The sequence below is a fragment of the Dermacentor variabilis genome, chromosome 1 (genome assembly GCF_050947875.1).
Source record: "Dermacentor variabilis isolate Ectoservices chromosome 1, ASM5094787v1, whole genome shotgun sequence".
Taxonomy (NCBI): Eukaryota; Metazoa; Arthropoda; class Arachnida; order Ixodida; family Ixodidae; genus Dermacentor; species Dermacentor variabilis.
In genome coordinates, this window is record NC_134568.1 from 202,889,869 (window position 1) to 202,913,694 (window position 23,826).

General features: G+C 44.9%; 1 protein-coding gene across 1 annotated transcript; it reads right to left on the reverse strand.

Moving 5' to 3' along the window:
* Nucleotides 1–8,581: 8,581 nt before the first annotated feature.
* LOC142558511 (uncharacterized) lies at nucleotides 8,582–16,581 on the reverse strand. The gene is made up of 3 exons (XM_075670675.1): nucleotides 16,570–16,581; nucleotides 9,878–9,970; nucleotides 8,582–9,144 (listed from the first exon to the last, which is right to left on the reverse strand). Exons 1-3 carry the CDS (start codon nucleotides 16,579–16,581, stop codon nucleotides 8,596–8,598), a joined length of 654 nt encoding a protein of 217 aa, XP_075526790.1. The 3' UTR covers nucleotides 8,582–8,595.
* Nucleotides 16,582–23,826: the final 7,245 nt, after the last annotated feature.

The window sequence follows — 23,826 nt, forward strand, 5'->3', positions numbered from 1 at the left end:
ATAGATAGATAGATAGATAGATAGATAGATAGATAGATAGATAGCCCCCGGAAAGTGCTTGAAGTTCCTTAATAATGCTAATCACATTAAAGGTCATTACACTACAACTAAATTAAAGTGAAATTCTGAGACTAGACACCCGAGACTGCACATTGTGTTACGAGGGGCATAATAGAGAGCCTCGAATTATTTTCGGACACCTAGGTTTCTTCATGTGCACATCAATCCAAGTACGCCATCGTACTTGCATTTTGCTGCCTTAAAAATGCGGTCACCGGGGCCCGGAATACAACCCGCGACTTTATGCTAAGAAAGAGAAGGCCGTCACTGAGCCTCCAGTGGGTCTTAACGTTGGGACTTCTCGGAAAAGAAGATTCCAGTCAGCCATCATGTTGTACATATATGTCAAATCCAGCTGGCCGTTGGCAAACAACCCTTATGAACGACAAAGCTCCTGATTCCTGCGCGCTTACGTAGGAAACCTCGTGTGCCAGTCCCGCCGTTCTCGTATTGTTCGGAATAGCGCGAGAGTCTTGGTAGCGGCCCTGGGCTCCATTTCAGAAAGTTTTTCGTTCGTAAGTTCACATTGCCATTGGCTTCGTTAAAAGATGTCTAGCATTAGGATTGGCTGAAATTTGCTCTTACACACGATTCTAACGGAAGAGCTTTTAATGCGATCAGAATACTTCACGCACCCTCCGCGGGATACTGTCGTCCCTAACCGTTTTACCGCCTGTTTGGGTCAATGGGTAGTTCATGGTCTACTGGGATGCGCAGATCGGGCTGCTGTGCTGACAGAACAGAGTTCAAAACCAACCATCGGACTAACTTGTGTCACTTGTTATGGGACAGAGTATGCGTCACTTCCCTGATGCGCTATAGCAGTGTTTCAATACTGACCCGGCAGTACTATAACGCAGCAAAGACGTTACAACTAAGTGCCGTAAATACGCATGTTAATAAAACAGCGCGTTGCTCGGGTAGCTGTATGAAATATAATTTTTTTAATGCGGCCCATTAAGTTAAGCTGGGGCACTGCGGTAAAGTTCGACAGATGGCCGAAGGGACAATGCCCAAAATTCTGGCACATGTTCACAAAGAGGGAGAAAGAGAGAGAGAGAGAGAAACATTGAGTTTTGAAGTGTCGTATCGGCGAAGACGCAAGCTTTCTACCTTGCAAAGGTTTGCAAAGAAAACAAAAGAACTCAGCCTTCAAACAACTTATAAAAGCCGGCATCTTGGGTGTCCCTTCAGTCCTCATCTTTTTGGCGCTTCAAAGCTTCGTTCACACTGAACCAGCTCGTCTACTCCAAGGTTCTTCCAGTGTGCGTGTGTGTATGTGCGTGCGTGTATGTGCGTGCGTATCCGTTACTCTCGTTGTTGCTCACGTTCTCTCTCCAGAGGTGAACGTGACGACGCTGTTGAATCCCGTACTGCAAGCAGTCGACGAAGGCGCTAGAGTGGCGAGGCAAATCCCGGTGTACAACCGACGCATTGGCTTCTACCCGTATGGCGTGCGGTTCGGCAGCCCGTTTGCCAGCCTGACGGGGGGCGCTGCTGTCCCGTTTGGTGGCCTGCTAGGAGGACCATTCGGCGCCAACATCGGGAGCGGAATCGGAGCTGGCTATGGGGGTGGCCTGGGTGGCTTCCTGCCCATACGGGGACCCACCTCGTCCGTCCTCGTGCCCCAGCTGGTTGTTGGGTACCAGAGACCCTACCTCCCTTTCCTCGTGGGTATACCGTACCCAGTGTACATACCGGTACTGCCCACTACAGGCGCGGGCATATTTCCCACAGACGTTGGCTTCGACGCCGCCACCAACTGATTGAACTCTGTACTGCCTCCACGTGTATTCTGATGTGCTCTAGACGCACTTTCACTACACTTGCAATACATCTTACCTGAATGCATCTTTCAAAATTAAGCAGTTGTTTAAGACTGTAGTGTGTTGAATTTTCTTGACGGCTTAAAAGATGGCTGGCATTCCATATGCTACGAAGGGTTCAGGAGGGATGCAAGTGACCTTGACAATCGGTCATTGTCTTTCCGGTAAAGCCTCAGAAGACTGCCAAAATGGCACAGCTGGTTGCACTCAAGCTTCGTCCGGGGGACGTATACGCCGAATTAACAGGTAAATTTGCTCCTTTGGAATCACTGATATGTTGAATGACGCAATCACATGTCGCATTTAAGTTCGTGTATCCCATATCAAATGGGCAATAAAAATTGGGTGAAATACACTTTCAGAATGTGAAATAGGTGACCATTACCGAAAACAATCGTTCGAAAAAAAGACTCGGCTGGAAAGCCACGTAAACTGAAAATCAAGTGGTCCCATCTCGAAATTCTTCCACCAGTCATTCGTGGAACTACAGCATCATGCCGCAGTACGTGCTGAGTTCCATAATAATAATAATAATAATAATAATAATAATAATAATAATAATAATAATAATAATAATAATAATAATAATAATAATAATAATAATAATAATAATAATAATAATAATAATAATAATAATAATAATAATAATAATAATAATAAGTATTATTATTATTATTTTTCGCTAGTAAGTGTTTTTGCAAGTAACCAGCTGCCTTCGCTAATGAAATATCCAACATGACAATCGGCTGGCAGTTTTACGAAGACTTCCAACTCAAGAACATTTCCTAGAATACGGGTTCTGGTGTATTGTAAGACAAGTAAACATTAAGCGTGGCACGCTTTATGGAGTTCCGCGACACAAAATGAGCCTAACTAAGTGAAAAAGCCGCGACATCCTTGACGGGACACATATGTCGCAGCAGCTGTGCTTTAAGTTCTTAATCCATAGGCAAGTTTGCCATTAGCTTTTTTACTCTAATAAGCCAGCACACTCCCCGAGCAAAAGCAGTTCGGACGCGTAATCTACCTCGCTAGATTGATTATTTGCTTCCATATATCGTGCGAGTAGGGCAATCATAAGCAACAATTTAGATATGCATCGGATAAAAATGTAGAAAAGGTAAATTGAGAACTGGAAGCGGGAGGAATATTTGCGCATATCTAAGTTCTTGTTGACGCTGTCCTGTGATCATGTAGGCACGTTATTTAAGTGTGTCATATCGATGCTTCTTCTACGTCTTCAATAGTTGCGTTAGACTTCGGTGAAAATTTTGAGTGCGGGCATTCTGTTGAGAGTGTTCAGCTACGCCAATCAGAGATTTCCCGTATATTTGAAAATTTGAGGCAGGAAAATTACTGGTACCCCTTCGTTCTGCCAGAAGATCATGTTACAATGTCTAAAGTTCCTATAAAGTTCTCATTCTAGGCATACTAATTCTCATAGCAGCAAAACTAAGTTTCTTAGGTAATCATCCGTAATATTCTCTTGGATTTTGAGAACAAAACTACAAGGTATATTGTAAACTCGCGAAGGGCACTGCAAACCTATTGATCGTATCGCGATTTCGCACGCCGTTTGGGAAATAATGTGGGGACGTTAATCCCCATAATTTATTTAAGATAAAAATTCATGATCGTTCCACGGTTCAGCACGTTTGCGTTGCTTTATCAGTGCCTTTGGAAGAGGCATTCTTTTCAATGCTGGTTTCCTTCCTATGTGAGTGTTGTTCCGCAATGTTTCTTTAACACCATCAATAATGGCCGACAACACTTTGTCCGACGCCTCCGTGATGCTGGGTAAAGATATGTAGTGGGGAAAAAGTATACGTCTGCTTTAATCCGGAGAATAATGAAGCTAACCATATTGCCTGGTGGACAAGTCGTGGCCAAGATAGCAGCTCCGAAGGGACGTTCTTCTTCTATCTGGGAAGCGCAATTTTGGCGCATTATCTGACGGGAGCTCAGAAGCATGCAGTCCTTATTTGTGGTTCTATCACATGGGTACCTTAGTTACCTTAGTCGTCCTAAGATCTGCATTTACAATGCCGTACTATTCTACGCAGTTTGCTTTATTTATTTATTTATTTATTTATTTATTTATTTATTTATTTATTTATTTATTTATTTATTTATTTATGTTGGCTGTTAGTGCTGCCCTCAGTGCCACAACTGCTTAGCCGTGTCCAGTCCGAAACAATAGAAATGATCATTGCCGCATCGTCATGTGCATGATGAAATAATGTATGAGTTCAAAGAAGAGCACACGATGTGCATAACCACTGTCGTATGTCGAACATTTTCGACTGGAAAATTGACGATCCACCATAATACGTCTTGAGAACGTCCTCAAAAGGCGAACGCTAAATATAGCGATGGCTCATTGGGCGACCGCTATGGTTCGCGCTAAAGTGCGCGAGGCAAGTCTTAAATCAACGATAAGATGTTCAAGAGAAAACAAAGACGAATATATGCACTGTAGCCGTGGTTGCAATGAATGAAGGCGACTACGCAGGGACTCCTGATGACATACCGAATATGTGTTCGGTTCACATTGTATTTCGGCTGTTCCTTATTTTCTAGGGACCCTGCCTATCAAATTAAACCCCTTGTGATCTTACAGAAGTACACTCTAAAGAACAGTTGCACCCTTTGGGGTGTATATTTGCCACACAATAATCGCCATCTGTCTTGCCCGCATTGCCTTTCTTTAAGGCTACGAGCCCAGTACTTCCAAGTCACGAACGGCATGCGCGTTATCAGCACGACACAGCATTCTCGACAGGAAAGTAACGAACGCTGCGTTTTCAAGAAAGGAAATGCGGGCAAGACAGATGACGATTGTTGTCCTGTGGCAAATATACACCCCAAATGGTGTAAACTTTTTTTAGAGTGTATGCTTATAATCTTAGGCTACCTAAGTTCATCGTGGACAGGAAGCAAGAATACCTATACAAGCCTGCTGATTACGCGTCCGTGCAGTTCAGACTCTTTCTTTCTTTTTTTGAATTTATGATATTTCACGGAGGCGATTACAATATGCCTGGTGTTCTTTTTGGATTCTACATAATATTTAAATAGTGCGTGTCGCAGATAGCACAATTCTAGTCTTTGAGCTGGATCACTCAAAATTGGTGACATTAGTTGCACACGAAATCCAAATGCATAACATTTTTTTTCTAAATAAGTTTTTAATTATTTACTTTATGACACACATTGCAATTTACGAAGTGTAGCCGGTGAGTTCACAAGGCGTATTCGAACGAATTCTCAGGATGACAGTTTCGAGGTATTACTTTCCCAAGTTGGTGCCGAAACGCATTGACGGTCCAGTTTCTCGTGTGCGTCAATGCATAAAACAACGTTTTATTAAAAAAGTAAGTGGAACAACAGTGCAACAGTGCCTGCTTTAATTACCCGCATGAGTGTTATAACTTCCAGGATAATTTCGCTAGCACTGCACAGTTGTGCGCGTTACGCTATATATATTGGCACAACCCTACCATGCATGATCACTTTTGATAGTTACGACGTTAGATTCGGATAAACTTCTTACAACAGTCAGAAACATATTTATTTACACGAACAAACAAACAAAAAACAGGAAAAGTGAAGGAACACTCAAAAGAATCATGTAGGAACCGGGACCTGAAGATGAATAACAATGAAGTCTTGCTTTTGGCAACACTTGAGACACTGACAAATACCCCGTCACCTGAAAAATAAGCCATGAAAGCATGCGAAAAAATACGTTAAGGACAAGTAAAATCGAGAAGCATGTCACAACACAATAAAATCCGAGGACACCTAAGCACTTCTTATTAATTGTGAGTGTGAAAGCATTAATGTCCAATTCAACGCCGCTGGGCGGTCCTTCGAACTATGAACTCCTCGCGGGCAAGCGAGCGCGTTGAGGCGCTTGGCCAGCGCCTCCTAGATAGCACAAATCCGATGCACTTCGATCCATGACGTTACGTTACTTTGCCCGATTGCCATAGAATCTAATGGGGAAGCTCCCCAGTAAGCCGCTGTGATTATGACATCAACGCATTTGTCACGCCGGGCCTCGCAATGGAAATTTCGGACCAAGCAGCATGATGTCATAAAGCAGAATGCACAGGGCTGCTATGTATACTAGGTGCTGGTTTTGCCCAGTGGGCAAGACACTCGGCCTCTGAGCGATGGGTAGTAGGCTCGAAACTCACTACCGCCAAAGTGTTTCCTTTCGAATTTATTCTGTTTTTCATACAGTAATTTATTCATAACGTTTACCGAGGTGAAGTTAGAATGCAGGCGAGAGCTTGCGTGGACAAGGAACGTGCGGATAACACGGACCTTCGAGAGCGAGGATGATGTGGCGTCTTGGCGATTCTCTCTCCCCTCACGCAAGAGCTGGCATGCCAGCGCGGCACCAGGTGTTCCCTTTCGCCCGCTCTGCTCCGTCGAGGCACGCACGTGATCTGGCGTCGCAGCCAATGAGAATTTAGGTGCCCTTTCGTTGCTGCAGGCGACAGACGCCGGCTTTTTCGCTCAATTGGCCTCTTGATGCTTTCGAATCGTAATTCAAATTACTGCAGTCTTGAAACACGTGTTGGTAATTGTCTGATGACTCTTCGTTCATTTGATTAACTCGCTGCACATTACCACGGGTTAATAGTAATGATAATATCACATTCCTATGGTTCTGCGTCTTCAGGCACGATGGCACACCACAAGTGTGGACATGTGCGTATATGCATGCGACTCAGTGAGAGCACCGCACAGGCTTAGAAGTTTCGCCATATTGGGCCAACTACAATTTCGTTTCATCTCGCAAGACCTCATAAATGTTTATAGCAGTGTTACCTGGATAAACAGCAAAAAAAAAAACCAATCTCTAAAACCGGTACTCCCGTATGCTACATTGCATAGTGATATAGAGTTGGTAGGAATGTTCCTAAGTCGTAACAGTAAAGAACACATAAAAATACCTTTGTAATGACTTGTGCCGAGACATACGGGCCACAAAAGCCTGCTTACTTTCGACCAATGACTCCTTTATTAGCTGAGCCGATATGACACGACACCTTGCTGACGGTTCGCAGCGTGCCGCCTACAACTTCGGTTTTCTGCATTTTTTTTTAAATCACGAGCGCTGCACTGAACATACGAGTAATAACCGGCTCTGTAAGAGCACCTTACAAATCAGAGAATATGCCTAAGGCATTTAAACGTTATGCCAATTACTCACCGAGTGGCTATAAAAAATCTGAATATCCTAATGAATCGTCATTGACGGCTGAAAGCTCGCATTGCATGCCCTTCGGGTAGTAGAGCTTTTCTCACAACCTAACTTAACGTGCTTACTCTATTGGTGTTTGTGTGCCTGAATATTATTTTAAGGGAGGCGAAAATTAGACCCCGGTCGTTATTCCTCACACTGTATACGTTATATTTCTTTCTCCCGTTGTATACTGTTTTCACGTACTAGATCATAGTCTATCAATCAAGGAACGAAAATTATTGGAGCCCCATCATTTGTTTGCGACAGCTAATGGGTATCACATTGCCCCTGACGAAGACAAGTCGCTTTGTCGAAACGTTGGCTCCAGAGACATTTCTTGTCCAATTACTCAAAACTTTCTGAAATGTGCAATAATCCTTGGTAAACGAACTCGCATTAAAAGGCGAATTATTTATAGTAATTCCCACTCTCATAACTGACTCAGTACGGAGGCTAGTAGCACGATTCGAATCAATGAACGTAGCAAAGAACGAACGCTGATGGTGACTGCGAACGTAAAGCGTAGGACGCAAGTTGCCGAGAGTGTCGCTCAACTTTGTTGCTAGAAGTGTGGATATGAACGCCTTGAGGAATTCTTTTGTTTTGATGGTAATTCGATTGGCTGGTCGTAGATATTTCTGCACTTATACAGGGTGTCCCAGCTAACTTTAGCCAAAGGTTAAGAATATACGAATGCCACGTAACTGGACAGAACGAAGATAATGTTGTTTGCCGTCGCTTGGAGATACCTAAATTATTTTTTTTCATTCCGCCGAAATAGATAAGCGGTCTTAAGTAAATAGTCAACTTCTCAAATGTTACAATTATATGAAAGGTGTTAATGAGACAATTGTAGAGCAGCATGAAAAACTGCTTTCTGTTGCTCAATACAGGCTAGATAAAAGTGTTTTTCCGAGCCTGAAAGAAGCCCACAAATGCACGCAAAGTGCCTCGAGCGGCCAGTCGCGCGGCAATTTCGCGTGCATTTACGCGTTTCTTTCACGCTCGAAAAAACACTTTTATGTAGCACGTATTGAGCAACAGAAAGCTGTTTTTCATGTTGCTCTACAATTGTCTCATTGACACTTTTCATATATTTATAATATTTGAGAAGTCTAATAATTAATTAAGGCTAATAATCTACTTAGGCGGAATGAAAAAAGTAATTTGAGTATGTCCAAGCGACGGCAAACAAGGCTACCTTAGTTTTCTCCAGCTACGTGACATTCGCATACTTTAAAACTCTGGCTAAAGTTAGCTGGTGCACCCTGTATACTGTTCGAGACTATCTCAGGTAATGTCCCCAGCGGTCACGAAAAGCTGTGGCAAGAGAAGGCACGCGGAAATCCATAACCCATGCGACTGCAAGTGTATGATCATGAACCTTAATGCAGCAAATAAATTGTCTCACCTTGATCCCAATAAATAAGCTCGTTTGGAAGCGACTGCCTATCCCAGATAGCCATGCCCGTAGCCTCCGTAGCCTGCGTAGCCTCCGTAGCCAAGACCGTAGCCGTGACCAAGCGCACCGAGACTACCGTAACCGTAGTGAGGAGCAGCTGCGTAAGCAGCCACCGGAACGGCAGCCTTCGCGACCACAGCAGCGGCGACTGGTGCGTGGCCGTAGCCTCCTCCGTAGCCTCCTCCGTAGCCTCCTCCATAACCATATCCAAGATGTCCGCCGTAAGCAGGGATCACTGGCTTCACAATGGCAACCTGAGCCGGTTGGACCGAAGCCGCAGGCACAGCCTTGCCATTGGCCGACACGTAAGGAGCTGAGGCAGGTGCGCTGGTCTTTGTACCAGGCTCGTTGGTCTTGACGACGGCGCGGAACCCGAGCTTGTCGGCCACGTAGTGCACCTGCCGGTGGCGGCCGTCGATGTCGCCGAGGTAGTAGGAACCGTGCACGGGGCCGTACGCGCCTCCAGCTTCGTGGCGGCCGTTCACGGCGCCGTAGCCGTTGACGATGTCGTAGCCGAATTGGTAGTTCCCGTAATCCTGGACAAGAAGCGGACGCATATTACTGCAGCATTAATATACTGTAATATATGTCATGGCATAGTTTAGATGCGCTGGAACTACTGGAGAATTTCAGTTATGCAATAACCACATTGTTAAAGGTTAACGACATTTATTGAAATACATCCTGAGGGTTGGAAATGAATCCTAATTCCAGCAAATTAAGAATTTCCTGCTAATATTTACGATGGGTGCATTAAGTTCAGTTCAGTGTGAGAGAATTATCACCATTATGTACCACTGCGTAGATACGAGCCGAGTTGTTCAATACAAGGACTCTCAAACGAGCGAATATCAGGTGAGCACACATCTCAGCAGGCCTTACGCACCTCAAAGCATATCTCAAATTTAAATAACCTGCAGCTGATTGCAGCTGCAGGTTTCCGAATTTTAGCTAGGATTAGTGAGTCATGAATAAAAATTGCATAAATGCATATAATTTGCACCACCGCTCCAAATAAAGAAAATTTATTCGTTGTCATATAAGATTTATGGCGCACCTTGCGTTCTTTTCAAGTTCCAATATCAGGGTGCAACGATTATTTTCTCAATTCTGTTGTTTATAGTCTAGTAACTTGACAGGAAACCAGCATTAGCAGCATCTTAAATGTTTGATGTAAAGCAATAAGAAAGAAAACTGTTTCAAGTTCAGCGGACAACCTTTTTGGCATAGAAAGGATGTTTGTGTCACGTTACACAATGCGTTACTCACGTCCTGTTTCCTGTGCTGCACACTGTGTCCTCCGCTAGACGCGACGATACCAGCGCTGACGGTGACTGCCAGGCAAAGGACCGAAGAGACACACTGCATATTCGTGAAAAAATAGAAAACGAAACAGGAGTTGCAGTCTCCCGAACTGATATAAACATGTTATTCAATATTTAATATGTTCGTGTGAGACCTAAATGTACCATAAAAAGAAGAACCCCACCGACAATCAACAGCGCGTTATTCTTTTTTTTAACAGATGTGGTTTCCAATACTGTAGGGATTTCGGTCGAGATAAGTGAAGACATGTTTATTCTGTGGAGTCCCTTGCATATCGCATAAGTTACTCAGGGGCAACACATAGTCACTGCACATTCTTTCACTGCGAATATCTGTAGTGTATTTTAGCGTTACAATGGCTTAAAACGACACAATAATCATTCACAATAGCTACAACGTTGCCCTTATACCATGCCTCGTGCTTAAGGTGGTATGCAAACGATATAAATGAGAATTAGAGACATGCTCAAAGTTCACATGCTAAAGTTACAGTATTACGTGACGCCAATTGTCAAAAGCATGTAACACATCTATCATCACGGCTCTGAGTGGCGCTGGCTAACACTCCCACGGTCGTACCTTTCACAGATACATAAATACTTAAGAATGGGGCCGTGGGAGAGCCGTTGTCATAGCTCAATGGTATATCATCGCACGCGTAAGGCGTAGGTTTTGGGTTCGGCTACCATCCACGGTAGGTTGTTTTTCGTCCACTTTCTTTTTCCGTTACATCATAATTTCTGCATTTCAATTTAAAGCAACCAAAAATTTCCCCTACGCTGTTCTTGGCTTCGTATGGTTGTGCTTAAAAAAAACTGTCCCTCCAGTACGCAGTTTGTGTGACGACGGTTTGTGTACGCGGTTTGTGTGTGTGACGACAGCAGCAGTGCAGAGACGTTGTTGAAGACGATAATTGACGGCTACGGCGATGAAGGTGACTGATTTTTAAAACGTAAGCATTCTTAGGCGACTCACCAAGAAAATCTCTCCGTCAGTCCGTAACCCGTAAAACGATGCGCTCCGTAAAGAAAAACGGAATAAGTTTGAAAGGAAAAGAATATTGGCGGTGACGAGTTTTGAGCTTACGACACTCCACCCAGAAGGCGAATGTCTTAAACCCTGAGCAAAGCATCCACGCTAGCGGAAGGTGAATATGTCTGAACCAAATGAATGTGTTGTACCGGCGGTACAAAACAAATGTCAAAGGAGAACAGTTTTATGAAGGCTTTGTGAAATATTTGAAGACAGTAAAATAAAAGCCTCCTCTAGGACCATGTGTGGAGCTGACTTAGAGCCTTGTAGACATCCGGAATATTCCGGTTTTGCAAAGTTTGCTGTATATATATATATATATATATATATATATATATATATATATATATTGTTGCGCGAAAAAGGACTCTGAAACATGGGCTGGACCCCCCCCCCCCCCCCCCGAAGGTGCTACAGTCTAACGGAGCGTCTCAACGCGCTAGATGCCACAAGGGAAAAATGGGAGGAATCGGCAGGCTTTTACCTGGCTCGCGCACGCGCCATTAGTTTCAAAGCGCCTGTTGACAATGGCCCGAGTGAAGTATACGTACGATTTTGGGCCAACGGTTACAGCGTCTGGTTGTTGTGCTGAGAGACCGGCGTTTGATCCCACTATCGGACACGTATTCTTTCTATTGAAGAGGCCCGTTACTAGGCCTACATGCCGACCGAAACATACCTACCTAGCGCAAAGTGCGTGGTATTAGGCAAAAGAATGCTTCGTATTAAAAATGCAGCAAAAAGAAAGAATGACAGGTCAGACACTGCCATTCTCTCTTTTTTAGTCTCCTTAGAGAACGGTTTCCTATAAACGTTTTGCTACGACCATTGTTACAGCAGAACGAAGAGGACGCCAAGCAGTCGCATGCGTGCCTACATGCATCTGCGGCCTTGTGCGGAACCGAAATTCACGGCTAGTGGCGGCTGGGCACTGTCTGTACCACTGGTTGGCAGATAGTGCACTTACTATTCGTACTGTACGTCGTGTGAGGAAGCGGATCTTGTTCTTTCCCAAAGGCTGCGCTCTATTGCTCTACGAAAACCGTACATGCATGCGGGAGGCAATCTTTTGCACACATAACTGCACCAGTAAAATTGACCAAGCTCCCTCAATGGAGGAAGAACAGAGAGACCAACTCTTCAGACACCTGCCACGTAAACAGTGGCGAGATCGGGTGGCTGAACAGTCTTGTCAAGGGCATCGAGTAGCTCACCTGTTCTTAATCGCCTTCGCCCATGCCTGCAGCGAATACACTACATACACATTACCTGAGTTGTACATGCTTGAAGATGGGCACAAGTGCCTGCATATAATTACTGAGGGTTGCGAATTGTACCGGTAGAAAAGTAATGAGGAAGGTAGTTCCACGACTGTTTATTGCCTTTCTTCCAGACGAGGTCAGTATATATGGTGACACACCCTTGCTAACAACGTGCGAGATGCTCAGGCAGAACAGTTGCCACTCAAACATGCCAGGCTAACCCCGCGTGCTCTAACACTACCACAACCGGCCCCACTACCATGTATATTACTTATTATGATGCAAGAGCAGCGGATACAACCATAGAGTCTTGTTTTGCAATCCAAACCTTGTTGTACCGCGTTGTACCGCGTTGTACCGCGTTGTAGTCGTCAATCAATTACATGCTAACATCACCAAACCTCTCAACCTTGTATTCTCCTCTACATAGATTTGACTGTAGCGCCTAAAACTACTTTGTAGACAGAAATGCACCAAGCTATATTATACAGGGTGATCACTTTTAAGTTTTATGGAGTTTTCAAATATAGCCTGTTGCAGATAACATTGTTCTACTCCTTGAGCTGGGTTATTCAGAGGGGCGGACATTACTTGCACAAAAAATAGAAGTACATATTTAACTAACTGGCAAAATCCACTAATTATCTTTTTAATAATTACTTTACGGCACATATTGCAATTTACGAATTGTATCCGGTGAGATTTCAAGGCGTATTCACTTGCAATGAATTTCCAGAATGATACAATTTTGGAGGTATGAGCCATCTAACTTTCCCTAATAATGCCGTGTTCCACTTACTTTTTTTGACAAAGTGCTCTATTATGTACTGAAACGCAAAAATAACTGGAACGCCCATGCATTTCTTTCCACACTTTGGGAAATAATATCGCAACATTGGTATCATCCTGGAAATTCATTTGAAGTGGATACGTCTGGCGAGCTCACCGGCTACAATTCGTAAATCGCAATATGTGCCATAAATTAATAAATTATGTGTTTCCATCACGCGTTTCGATTTCTCGTGCTAGCAATGTCCGCTTCTTCGAATAATCCAGCTCAAGGACAAGAATTATGATATCTGCCACAGGGGACGTAAAAAAATTCCTAAACTTTGAAATGGTCACCCTGTAGATGTATAAGCTAAACTAAAAGCTGGCCGAGCCAGTTTGGTAACCGCGTTGATAAAACAGTAACATTTTAGGACTGGACGCCAGAAAAAGGCAGGCCACAGACGCTGTATTCCTGTAGTGTCTTGTCCAAAATGTTGAGTATTTTCTCATCGACATAGCAAGACACACTGCAGTTTCCGAAAAAAAGAAACGAAAAAAACATTCCCGTTTTTTTTTTTATCTTCGCGTGTTTAGCCACAGTATCGGTACGGCTTAGGGAGATGGATGGATAAGACATGCAAGTGCGCTCTGCCAAGCCAATCGGGATGAATCGGGAAGCGCGTATCTGGGGCATAGACCACTGCGAGAATTAGACAATTGTGCCTACCGACGATGCAGAATCTAACGAGATGAGAGCAAGAGGTGCCTCGATTGAACTTAAATCTCTTTACGGAACGTTCGGGCGTGTACCGTGGAATGCGACAATGAACGGAGCATCCGTGGACTATTACATGTTCTGTAAAAGTTCGGATTCACATGCAATGCACGCAGTCATCTTCAAGTTACTCGTTTCCGAAACTAGTTGCTGTGTTCGCATCAAGGTGATCAGTTACGGAAGTACCCATACCGAGGCGCTGTAAAGAATCTATCCGGACAAAAAGAATTTTTTTTCTATACTGATGGCAATAAGGCCCCGACCACCCTTTGCTTCTCCATTTTACGCAATAATGGTTAATATTCACATACTTTTATACTCGCAATATCTTTTTCCTTTCATATTTTTTAAATATCAGTACATAACTTCCTTCCTTTTATAAAACTTCTTCCTCTTTTGCAGCTGCTACTCGTGAAAAAATATTTGAGGTCGCGAATAACGTAGTCATTACGGTGGTCTGCACCATGCAAGTCATCCGATTAATCAAATCTTTTCGCTGCGAGGCCACTACACTATATAGACTCGGCGGCACTATGGCCACGCAAGTTATGAGCACGTATGCTTGAATTTAAGACATGGAGCACCTGCTTTGAACGGAAACATTCCTGCCTCCCGAAGCGACACAGGTCCCAAATCTTTTACAAAGACACGAAAGGCATTTGGTTAGCGTGTCTGTATTTCGAACTGACTTTTATTGAGCCTGACATTTAGTGACTTCCACTGACAGAATCTCTGTCAAAACTGGCTTCCTTAAGAACTTCATTGCTATTACCGCTGTTTTAATCTCTGTGTTACAAGTTTAACCAACTTCAACGAACTTTTCTGGCAGACGAATTGATTCGGCATTCAATTTTATTCACCTCCCCAGATACTTCTCTTTATGATTGGGCCGGAAGTGTCATATGTAGACGTGTGATCGCATACATACGGTAGAAAAAGGCGCTTGATCACAAGGATTTGGAGCTTTGTTGTGAACAGCGCTGATTCTTACATTTCTGTTTTGCTATGATGAACTGCGGCCACGGACTCGAGAGCTGGCTACAAGAACATTAAAGTACTTGAGCAGCATCTCAGCTTATTTAACGTGCAAAGCAGAAAGAAAAATAGATTAGTGGGAATTGCTCGCTTTGTCCCTGGCGCTCGAAGAAGGAGACAGTTAGCTGCTAGTTCCCTATAGAACAATAGGTGCGGGACGTAATAGGAGCTGCTGCACTGTGCTCACGTATTGCAGTAGTGCGAATTTCCTCAAATAGCCAGCAAAATAACTTGACATGGCCAGCAACATTTACTGAGCTTTCCTGGCACTAAATTCAAATTTCGGCAAAGCTAATCCTTGAAAGGTCGACAACTCCGACCTTGAAGTGAACACTCTTAAGATTTCTTTTCCTGCGAGACCATTACTGCATCCAGAATACATATAGCTGTGGCCGTCATCACGGATTAGGCAGCTTCGACAGGTCGACGTGCTTGCTTCGATATACTCGTCTTTTTTTCACTTCACGCACAGAAGTGCTTCGGCTATTTCAAAATGTGTTTAGACAGGTATTACAGGAAAACAATTAAGTCAAGCGCAACTTGTAGATTGTGCTTTAACAGTAGCGAACAGATCAGTGTTACGAAAACTGGAGGCGTGCCGTATGCCGAAAAGAGAGAGGCACAAAAACCACACAAACCCATCGACGTCACCTTCCAATTTCTGAGGACGCTCGTGTGGCCTAAATAGTTATTGCAGCATCTAATACAGCATGAAAAAGAACTGAATTACGGCCGACTCGAAGGTTAAAGGGAGCACCAACTTGTAATTTTTGCAATAATTCTGCATTAGAAAAGGATGGTTTCCAACAAAACGAAACCAAAAAGGTAGGTCGTCACTCGATGACATAATCAATTACGCAGTTTGGACACTGGGAATAATAAAGGGAATCGCTTTTTTTATGGCCTAGCTTGATATGTAATATGCCCTTATTGTAACTTTAACGCCTTCTAAGAAAGAATTGAGAAGTTGTTCTAAGTTGTCAACAGTGAACAGCTGAATATTAAAGCAATTCAGAACGAAAAGGGGCAGCAAGCTGAATTGATGATTTACGTTAGGAGTGAGTTCTTGACAGCTTTATTAGGGGCCTACGTAGCATTAAATATGCGTACTTTTTATCCTCGTGATCGCGTCCGAGAACATTAACGGCCACTACGGTCATGCACATCTCTAAAGCATAGAGTGAAATGGGCGTCGTCCCCATGCGGTTGTACATCAGGGTAGCCACTATAAATGTACACACCATCAAAACGCACTGCAAGACACCCAGATTCCCAGGGTGTCTTTCTTATTCCAAGTCCCGGAGACATATCATGCCTAAATTTCGTGTTTGTATTTCAATTACTTCCCGTAACATGTCCTCAAAGCATTGCAGCTAGAGATGCGTACTGCATTTGACACACAAAACCAGATCGCTAGTTGAAGTTTTCAATTGGTACTGCACTGAAAGCACGGTGTCCCTTTTCCATGCGCTGCATGTTTACGCGGTAACGCAGTGGACAGCTGCGCGCATTTTTCGCATTCTTCCCTTCAACGTGCTCATCGTCGCAGTACAAGCAACACACCACCTAGGGCACATCGCCCAAGTCATAGCGCCCCCTCTCGCATGCTGCAATGGAACGCCTCCCTGTGCCAAGCTGTTTGAGAGAGATGTGGGCTCGCAGAACACTGCTACGACGGCACCGCGGCCAGACCGCGCGCCACGAGGCAAGAACTGTCCCTCGTGCCGAGTGTCGCCGGCGACGCACGTGGACGCACGTACCTTGGCGAACATGTTGCTGGGTTTCCGTCCCGTCGGGTGCACTACGTATTCCAGTCGGGTGTATGCGTCGGCGCTGCTTTCACTGTGACCACTTGATGAGGCGTACGGAGGATTTTATAGTTCCTCCTCCGGCGGAAGAAACCACCGCGCCCAGAGGCCTCCTCGCTCGACCCCGAGGCGCCGGATGGAAGGAGGAGTGACCGCCTTTTGGGGCCATTATTGCGTCATCCGCTGCCCTGCTGTCTTGGACCATTCCGGGCGGCCCTTATTGTTTCTCCCGCGCGGCAGCCAACAAAACGGTATTGTATCGGCCGTAGGATGGGGAGAGCGAACACGGCTTTGTTCTCCAGCGGCTCCTGCCGCCACCGCTGACCAGGAATCGGGTCGGCCCAGCATTATCGCCAAATCACTGGCTCGTGCGCGCTTCGCGCTCTCGTCTTGCCCCAGCCTTGATGCGTTTTTACGTGTGTGCCTTCACGCCTGGACCAAGCGTGCTCCGCGGCTCTTAACGCCCGGGCACGCGTTTCCGCTGCGGAATGTTTCTCCTTTTGAGCAACAAGGCGCGCACCCTGACAGCGACGTCCCTACGCATGCTCGCGTGAGCCTGTTTGCCGAGACCTTGTCAGAGCCATCAGCCTCAGCTTTCCCCTTCGCGCAATCGAAGCGAGCTCGCCGGCCGGCCCGATTTCGCGGCCGATCACTTGCCAAGTCGTTGACAGCCCCTTCTGTTGTCCGTCTCGTTTGACTATCGTCGGCGCAAAACAAGAAAAGGAGGACGTACTAATTGGGCCTGCAGTTTAATGCGTCATACGCCTACATGCCTATCCAGGCCTTGTCAATCAAGCCGCCACACGAGTGGGCCGTGCTGGCAGCTCGCGGTGAGAGTACCGCGTTAAGCTCCTTACGAATTGGTCATCTGTCCGAATGAACAATTAGCGAGAGCTGCTGGAGGAGGAGGCGCGAAGCGGAAGGGAGGGGGGGGGGCAGCACCCGATAAACAGTGGCGTGACATGAAAGATTGAGCACTCCAAGTACCGGCTTATTGTATAGCTCAGCATAGTGTCCAAATCGATTACCCATGGCAAGTATAAATCGATCGGGGGAACAAGGTTCGCTCTTTCTCGCGACAGATCACCTGGTAGTAGTAATTCCTTGTTTATCAACATCAATAAAATAAATTAGGGGTAAGACATGCAGGAATACTGCTGCTGGCCGCCCTGCAACTCTGTAGCTTTGGCTACTGACACCTCAACCGTAATCAGTAGTGGGGTGACAGGCTATGGGAGTACTTCCGCTCACTGTTTGATGCCTTATGTGGAATTGTTGATATTGCATTCCTTTTGTTTAACAACGCACTGATTGACATACATAAAGCGCCTTAGAGAAAAAGAAAATTTGTGGCAAAGGACAAAGAGGCGAAAATTTTACTAAATTAGAAGCACTTTTATGAATTTAGGGCTGCAGTGTATGTGTGCACAGAGCCAAAGTCATGAGGCTATGCCACAAACATAGTTATGAAACGAAATTAGTGTCGGAATACTGCAAGGCTTAAAAGATTACGTGCTTATACTTGTTGACTAACACACAAGCAGCATTCTGTAGTGTTTGGAGTTATTTGATCCCAAGTTGGCTGCTGCTTGAAGGCTGCTCTTTACTTATACCTTTAAATACCTCTGCCCCATTTTCGCAAGCAGTGACCTGATTCACAATGCATAAGCGCGTTCAATTACTCTTCAAGCTTTCTGGTGCATAACTACTGCTGCTACTGCAAAGAGAAAAAAGAGCTAGTCTTTGTGTACATTGACCAAAAGTCCACCTAATTGAAATTTAGCAGAGGAATTGACGCGAAGGAAAAAAAGCTGCACAATTTTAACAGTCGTGTACTTTTCCCGTACGTATTTTATTGCACGACGCTTAGTTATTAAGTTAAATATTTAAAAAAGTTCTAAATTGTAACCTAATAACGATGGTGTTTCTGAGAAAGTGGCATTTGGAACGTCCAGAGGCTTTTGAATTGAATACTTTTGGCAAGCCTACTTTTTCGCCCCTTCTTTATACAGCAAAGCTGTTATCTGGTGAGGTACGGGGAAAATGAACGCACTATAAAACGTACTCTAAACGTCAGCTCCATACGTCAACAAAAATGAATTACTATAACTATTTCCGTCGGCGAATTTAAAGTTGGAAAGAACGTTTAGCATATGCGGAAAATCAGAAGTCTGTCGGGTAATGTGCGGCTTGTGAAAATTTTCAAAGTTCTGTTCCTTACGCTTTAGGGATTCACGGTTTATACTCAACAGTCCGTCGTCCCAGAACCATCGGCCATGTTAATATTGAACTTGACTGGAGTAAAATGCAGCTTAGGGGAAACATGCTGCGAGATACTAAATACGTACATACTAAAAATACATACTAACCCTACTAAATTTCACATTTCAAAGTTCTCGAAGATTGGGCATCGTCGTAAGAAATTATAAATGTGCCATTTGCGGGTCTTCTAGATGCCCGCCAAGGGACTAAGACGCTGACTGTTTGCTAACCACTAGGCGTATCGCAATGAAACTTGACGCGTTAGGGGCAAGGCGCTTGAGGCATTTTCCATTACGCGCATTGGGGCACCATAAAAAACTTTTTCACTGCCATCGGAATCTGTAGAGAGCTCCTTCTAGCAGCGAATTGCATTGTTTTATTAAGATGGAACTATAAATTGCAATCCACATCGAAAATCTAATTTAAGCGAGCGGCCACACCATTTCGGCTTTCTCCTTTAAACTTTGAACACATGCTGGAAGCAACCATTGAAAGTAGTTATAAGTTGAGGAATGTTCCTTTGAGAGTGTTATTTATGAGCAGTCGTGCGCTCATCGTCGCCGGCTCATGCGTGACAGTGGTGCGACGCGAGGTGATGGTCATAGGGTGGTGCACATGAACTGAAAGTTTCGCTGGGACCGGAAGAGCCTTTTAACCGCAGAGAGAGATGAAGAGGAAAGGCAGGAAGGTTAACCGGTTGTTAGTCTCCGGTTTGCTACCCTACTCTGGGGATGGGAGATAGGTGTTAGAAAGAGGACAGAGAGGAAGCTATAAGAGAGAGAGGCTATAACGAGGAACGTCTTGTGCACCTCGGCCCATTTGTCTCAAACTCTGCGTTACTGGACCTGGGTTGCCATTCTGCAAAGTCAAACAAATCTGCTTTTAAGGCAAAGCGTGCATATACAATGACTGCCCGGGTTTTAAGTGCAGCATACCTCCAGCATATCATATGTCTAGCATCTCTTCCCGGTATCCTCAAACGCACAACGATATAAAAAATTGGCAGTGGCATAGCTCGGCTATGCCAGGATATACGTAGTGAAAGCTAAGGCATAGCATGGTTAGCCTTGGTTAATCTTGATTGCAAGCCCAGGTTAGTCTGGTTGTTTAGCTATGTTGCGGCGTTTAGCCAGTCGTTCGGCGCGCTGTTCGTCTGTTTTCTGGGCAATTCGTTTCCTCTTCATCTCGTTCCGATGTCGAATACAGGCCTCCTCCTGCTTATCAGGATTGTCGCCGTCCATACTGCCGCCTCAGCTGTGGTTGCGGCGCACGCGAACTCTCCTTTTCAATCCTCCGACATGTTATCAGGCATGCGACGCAGCTGGCGAAGGTAGCGGAGGCGAGCGCAACAACGAGGAACGTGGTGTGACGTCATACCAAACGGCGGCACGGAAAGGCGCGGCGCTGCGCAGCGGCGGAACACCTGTGGCTCGGTGCTACTAGTGGGGCATGCGCAGTAGTGACTTGGAAGCGAGAGAGAGAGAGAGAGAGAGAAATATCCGCGGCGAGGCGCGCGTTGTGACGTCATGTGCCTCCTCGGAGCACCGCCACTCCGAAATCGCAAATTCACGGGCCAGTAAAGCTTTCGCTTTAATAAAATTAAATGTTCCGTGGTTGGATTAGAACCAAGGGCCCCCATCGTAGCAACCCAATTGCTCGGCCCATTATATAGGCCTCAAACGCACACATAGCGCAAGAGAATAACCACTTTACCACTTCTTCTGTCGAGCAAGCAGCGCTTTGATTCACACTGTGTGTGTTGCTTCACAAAGCAAATGAATTAGTTTTAAACGTAAGAGCGCGCAAGTTTCCCCCATCCGTACCAGCGGCAGCTAGAGCTTTGAGATGTTGTGACGTTGTACAACGTTCGGGCTCGGCCAAGAAAGGCGGTAGAAATTACGCGCCCGGCGTTGCGTGCTGTGTAACACTACTACACACGCCAAAAGCCAGACAAACGTTTGCGACGAAGTTCGCGCGCAGTTTTCCGCCTCGCTGTCATGCCTGCGCTCGACCGCCAAGGGCTGTGGTGCAACCGTCGCACAAAACGACGACGCCTCGTAGTTTGGTGTCAACAAGCATCGCGACAGCGCAAGACCTCAAGAACAATGCATCGTGCCGCCATTCTGACGATGCTATGCGCATAATTGTTTTCCCACATGCGTTATTTAAAAAAAAAGTACGGCGAAGCTGTTAGTGCGACTGTGAAGTGCGACACTTGCACCCGAAATCATTACACGTACATTAAGCGCAGAACTCGTGTTTGCCCTGCGTCGTGGGAAAGATGAATGTGTCCGTGAGATATTTGAAAGGAATCGGATTAATGTTATAGGTGTCGCGTGGGCAAATGTTAAAGTGTTTCCGTTAGTAATGTTAGTCAGAGAATGTAACTAATACAAGTGTTCGAATGCTTTATCCGCACACATCCCCAGTGTAGTGGGACAGGTGAATGGGCCAAAGAGATCATATATTATACACAGGTAAAATTTAAAGTTTGAGATTTAATTTGAGGCCCTAGGGATGATGACTATGTCCTGGTGTCTGTCTGGTGTCGTGGGACAGCTTAATGGAGCAGTATGGGTGATGTGAGGGTAAAGTATACATTGTGTGAGTTTATTACGAGCTCTGTAGAAAATTACTAATACAAGCCCTGGAAAGCGACATGGGGCCCTATAACATAACACTATTCGTATTTTTTTTTCATTCTAATCTCTTGACATCAAATTTTGGTAAACGCCTAAGCAAGGAAGGGGCGTTGACCCGCAGCGTTGCCTCAACAGCCCAATCAAACGCTCGATTAGTTTACAGGAGCTCACTTTTCTTTGCTTTCAAAATTAATAACATTGCCTACATTGAGTAGTTTTTTGTTTGTAATTGGCTGCCAGGAGGCGAGGAGTTGGCTCAAATGGAGAGGGTTTCGATGGGGCCGGGCCAGCGCACTGTAAATCGATAACTGGATGAAGAGGGAGGTGCCGGCGCCTCCATTTTCCCTTCCTTAGCTTGCGGCGGCTGGCAAAACATTGCGGCGGCATGCAACGCAAAGTTAAGAATGCTGCTAAAACAGATCCTCAGCAAAGAAGATTTGACAGCGCGAGGTCGTAAAGGTGCTGAAAGTACTCGAAAACGTTACACGGCCGCGCAAGGAGTCTTATTATACGCAAATGCTCTCCGGCAGGTGCGAGGGGCCAGCGCCTGAGCGATCGGTAGCAGCCATCTTTTATTCCTTTCGGAACGGGGTAACCTGCGGCTATTAAGAAAAAAATCAGTTTTGTTCGGCATATTAGTACATCTTTAACGCGTTCACGTCTCTTTGACGCGGAGATTTTTCGCGGTTTTGTGATGTCGCGTGAGAGGCAGGTGAAGTGGGTGCAGCCCGAAAACTTTTGACCAATAGCCGACGGCTAATGGCAAAAGAAGGCGTCTAATAAGGAATAACTATTTTTCTTTTGTTCGGTCCAATCATGCATAATCAGTGTTTACACGTCATATCAGATGGGGATCTATCGTGGTTTTCGTGACGTCGCGTGACAGACAGGCGAAGGCGTTGTGGTTCAAAAAAGTTTGTGACCAATCGCGGAAGGTTGACTGCAGAATTAGAATAGGAAAGTTTGGAATAGCTTTACGTTATAGCGTCCATGTTTTTCAAATGGCAAAGAAAGTTTCTCCGGTGTACTGGGAGAACTAAATGCGGCTGAGTTTCAATTTGCATGGGATTGTGGTCGTGTTAAGGGTAATGTGTGGCTAAAACTTTAAGCCTTTTGGTTAATTATGGACTTTGGAAAAACATCTTCCTTGGAAATGGAGTTGCGATTTTACAAAGTTACATAAGGTTGCAATGTTTTTTCTTCCTGTTTTTCTTTACTTGCCGCCAAATAAACATTTAAAAGATAAAAAAACATTTTGCTATTCATTTATGCACCAGAATTTGCTTTCGATGGGGATCTAAAATGAATGAATCGCGCATGCTTTCCACAGTCGTAAATAAATGAGTCCACTTCTCAACGCTTTTTACGCCTTTCTCATTCAAATCCGCTATGTTAATTCAAGATATAAAATATTATATTGACTGAATGTTATGTGTGTTCAGTTATGCACCATAAGAAATACGGGCTGTTGCGACGCACAATTACTTCATATGCACATTTGCGTTTTTTTTTTCTTTTTTGTTGTTGTTGTTGTTGAGCTCCCCGGTTATATATTAAAAGAAAATTATACAGGCAGTTTTATGGGGGCAATTTCAGGGCATCATAAAGAAAGTGCACGCAGACCGTGTGTCGAAGGTAAAAGAAACATCGTAAAAGAACTGCGGGCAACACCCGCAAAGACGGACATGATACTTCAAATAAATATGAACGAAAGGAAGTGGCCGAATGAAAATGATTAAAAGCGAGATGCAAGAGGATAAAAAGCGGACACGAAGATGTCGGATATTATTTGCGGGCAGTCAAACTTTGCTATGGAATGGAATTGCACTCTTTTTTACAAAGGTGCATGGTTCTATGATCGCACTGTGGCCGCAGTGATAAAGAATTGTGTACGGAAAGCCTGCAGGGCTACTCAGTGGATTGCATGTGCGATTTCACTGACCCCGAACTCACAATGCCGTTCACATGAAATAGGGTCCCGCAAGAACGAGCACCGGCCAATTGTGTGGTTAAAATAGATTACATTAAAGGAATTTGACAGTGAGCAGAGTTGTCAAGAGCCATATTTTATTGATAACTTGTTTATTCAAGGACAAAATAAGAGCCGGGAGGAGAAACCTTAAGTTGTACGGGCCCTGACTTAGAAGAGGTACAGGGGGAAGAAAAGTGTGCCAAGTGTGGAATTTCAGACTGGTGTCCGGTAAATGCTGCAAGGGGGCGTATAGAGTGCCTTCTGGGTTCTTTTTCGGTTATCGCGGTACAAGTCCAGGTCCGACGTCGTCAAATTCAGTAGTTTGAGGTTAGA

Excerpts from the sequence above, each read along its gene's own strand:
- LOC142558511 (XM_075670675.1), bottom strand. Across the intron at positions 9,145-9,877 it reads TGCAGCACAGGAAACAGGAC|GATTACGGGAACTACCAATT; the intron begins GTGAGTAACGCA and ends CTTCTTGTCCAG.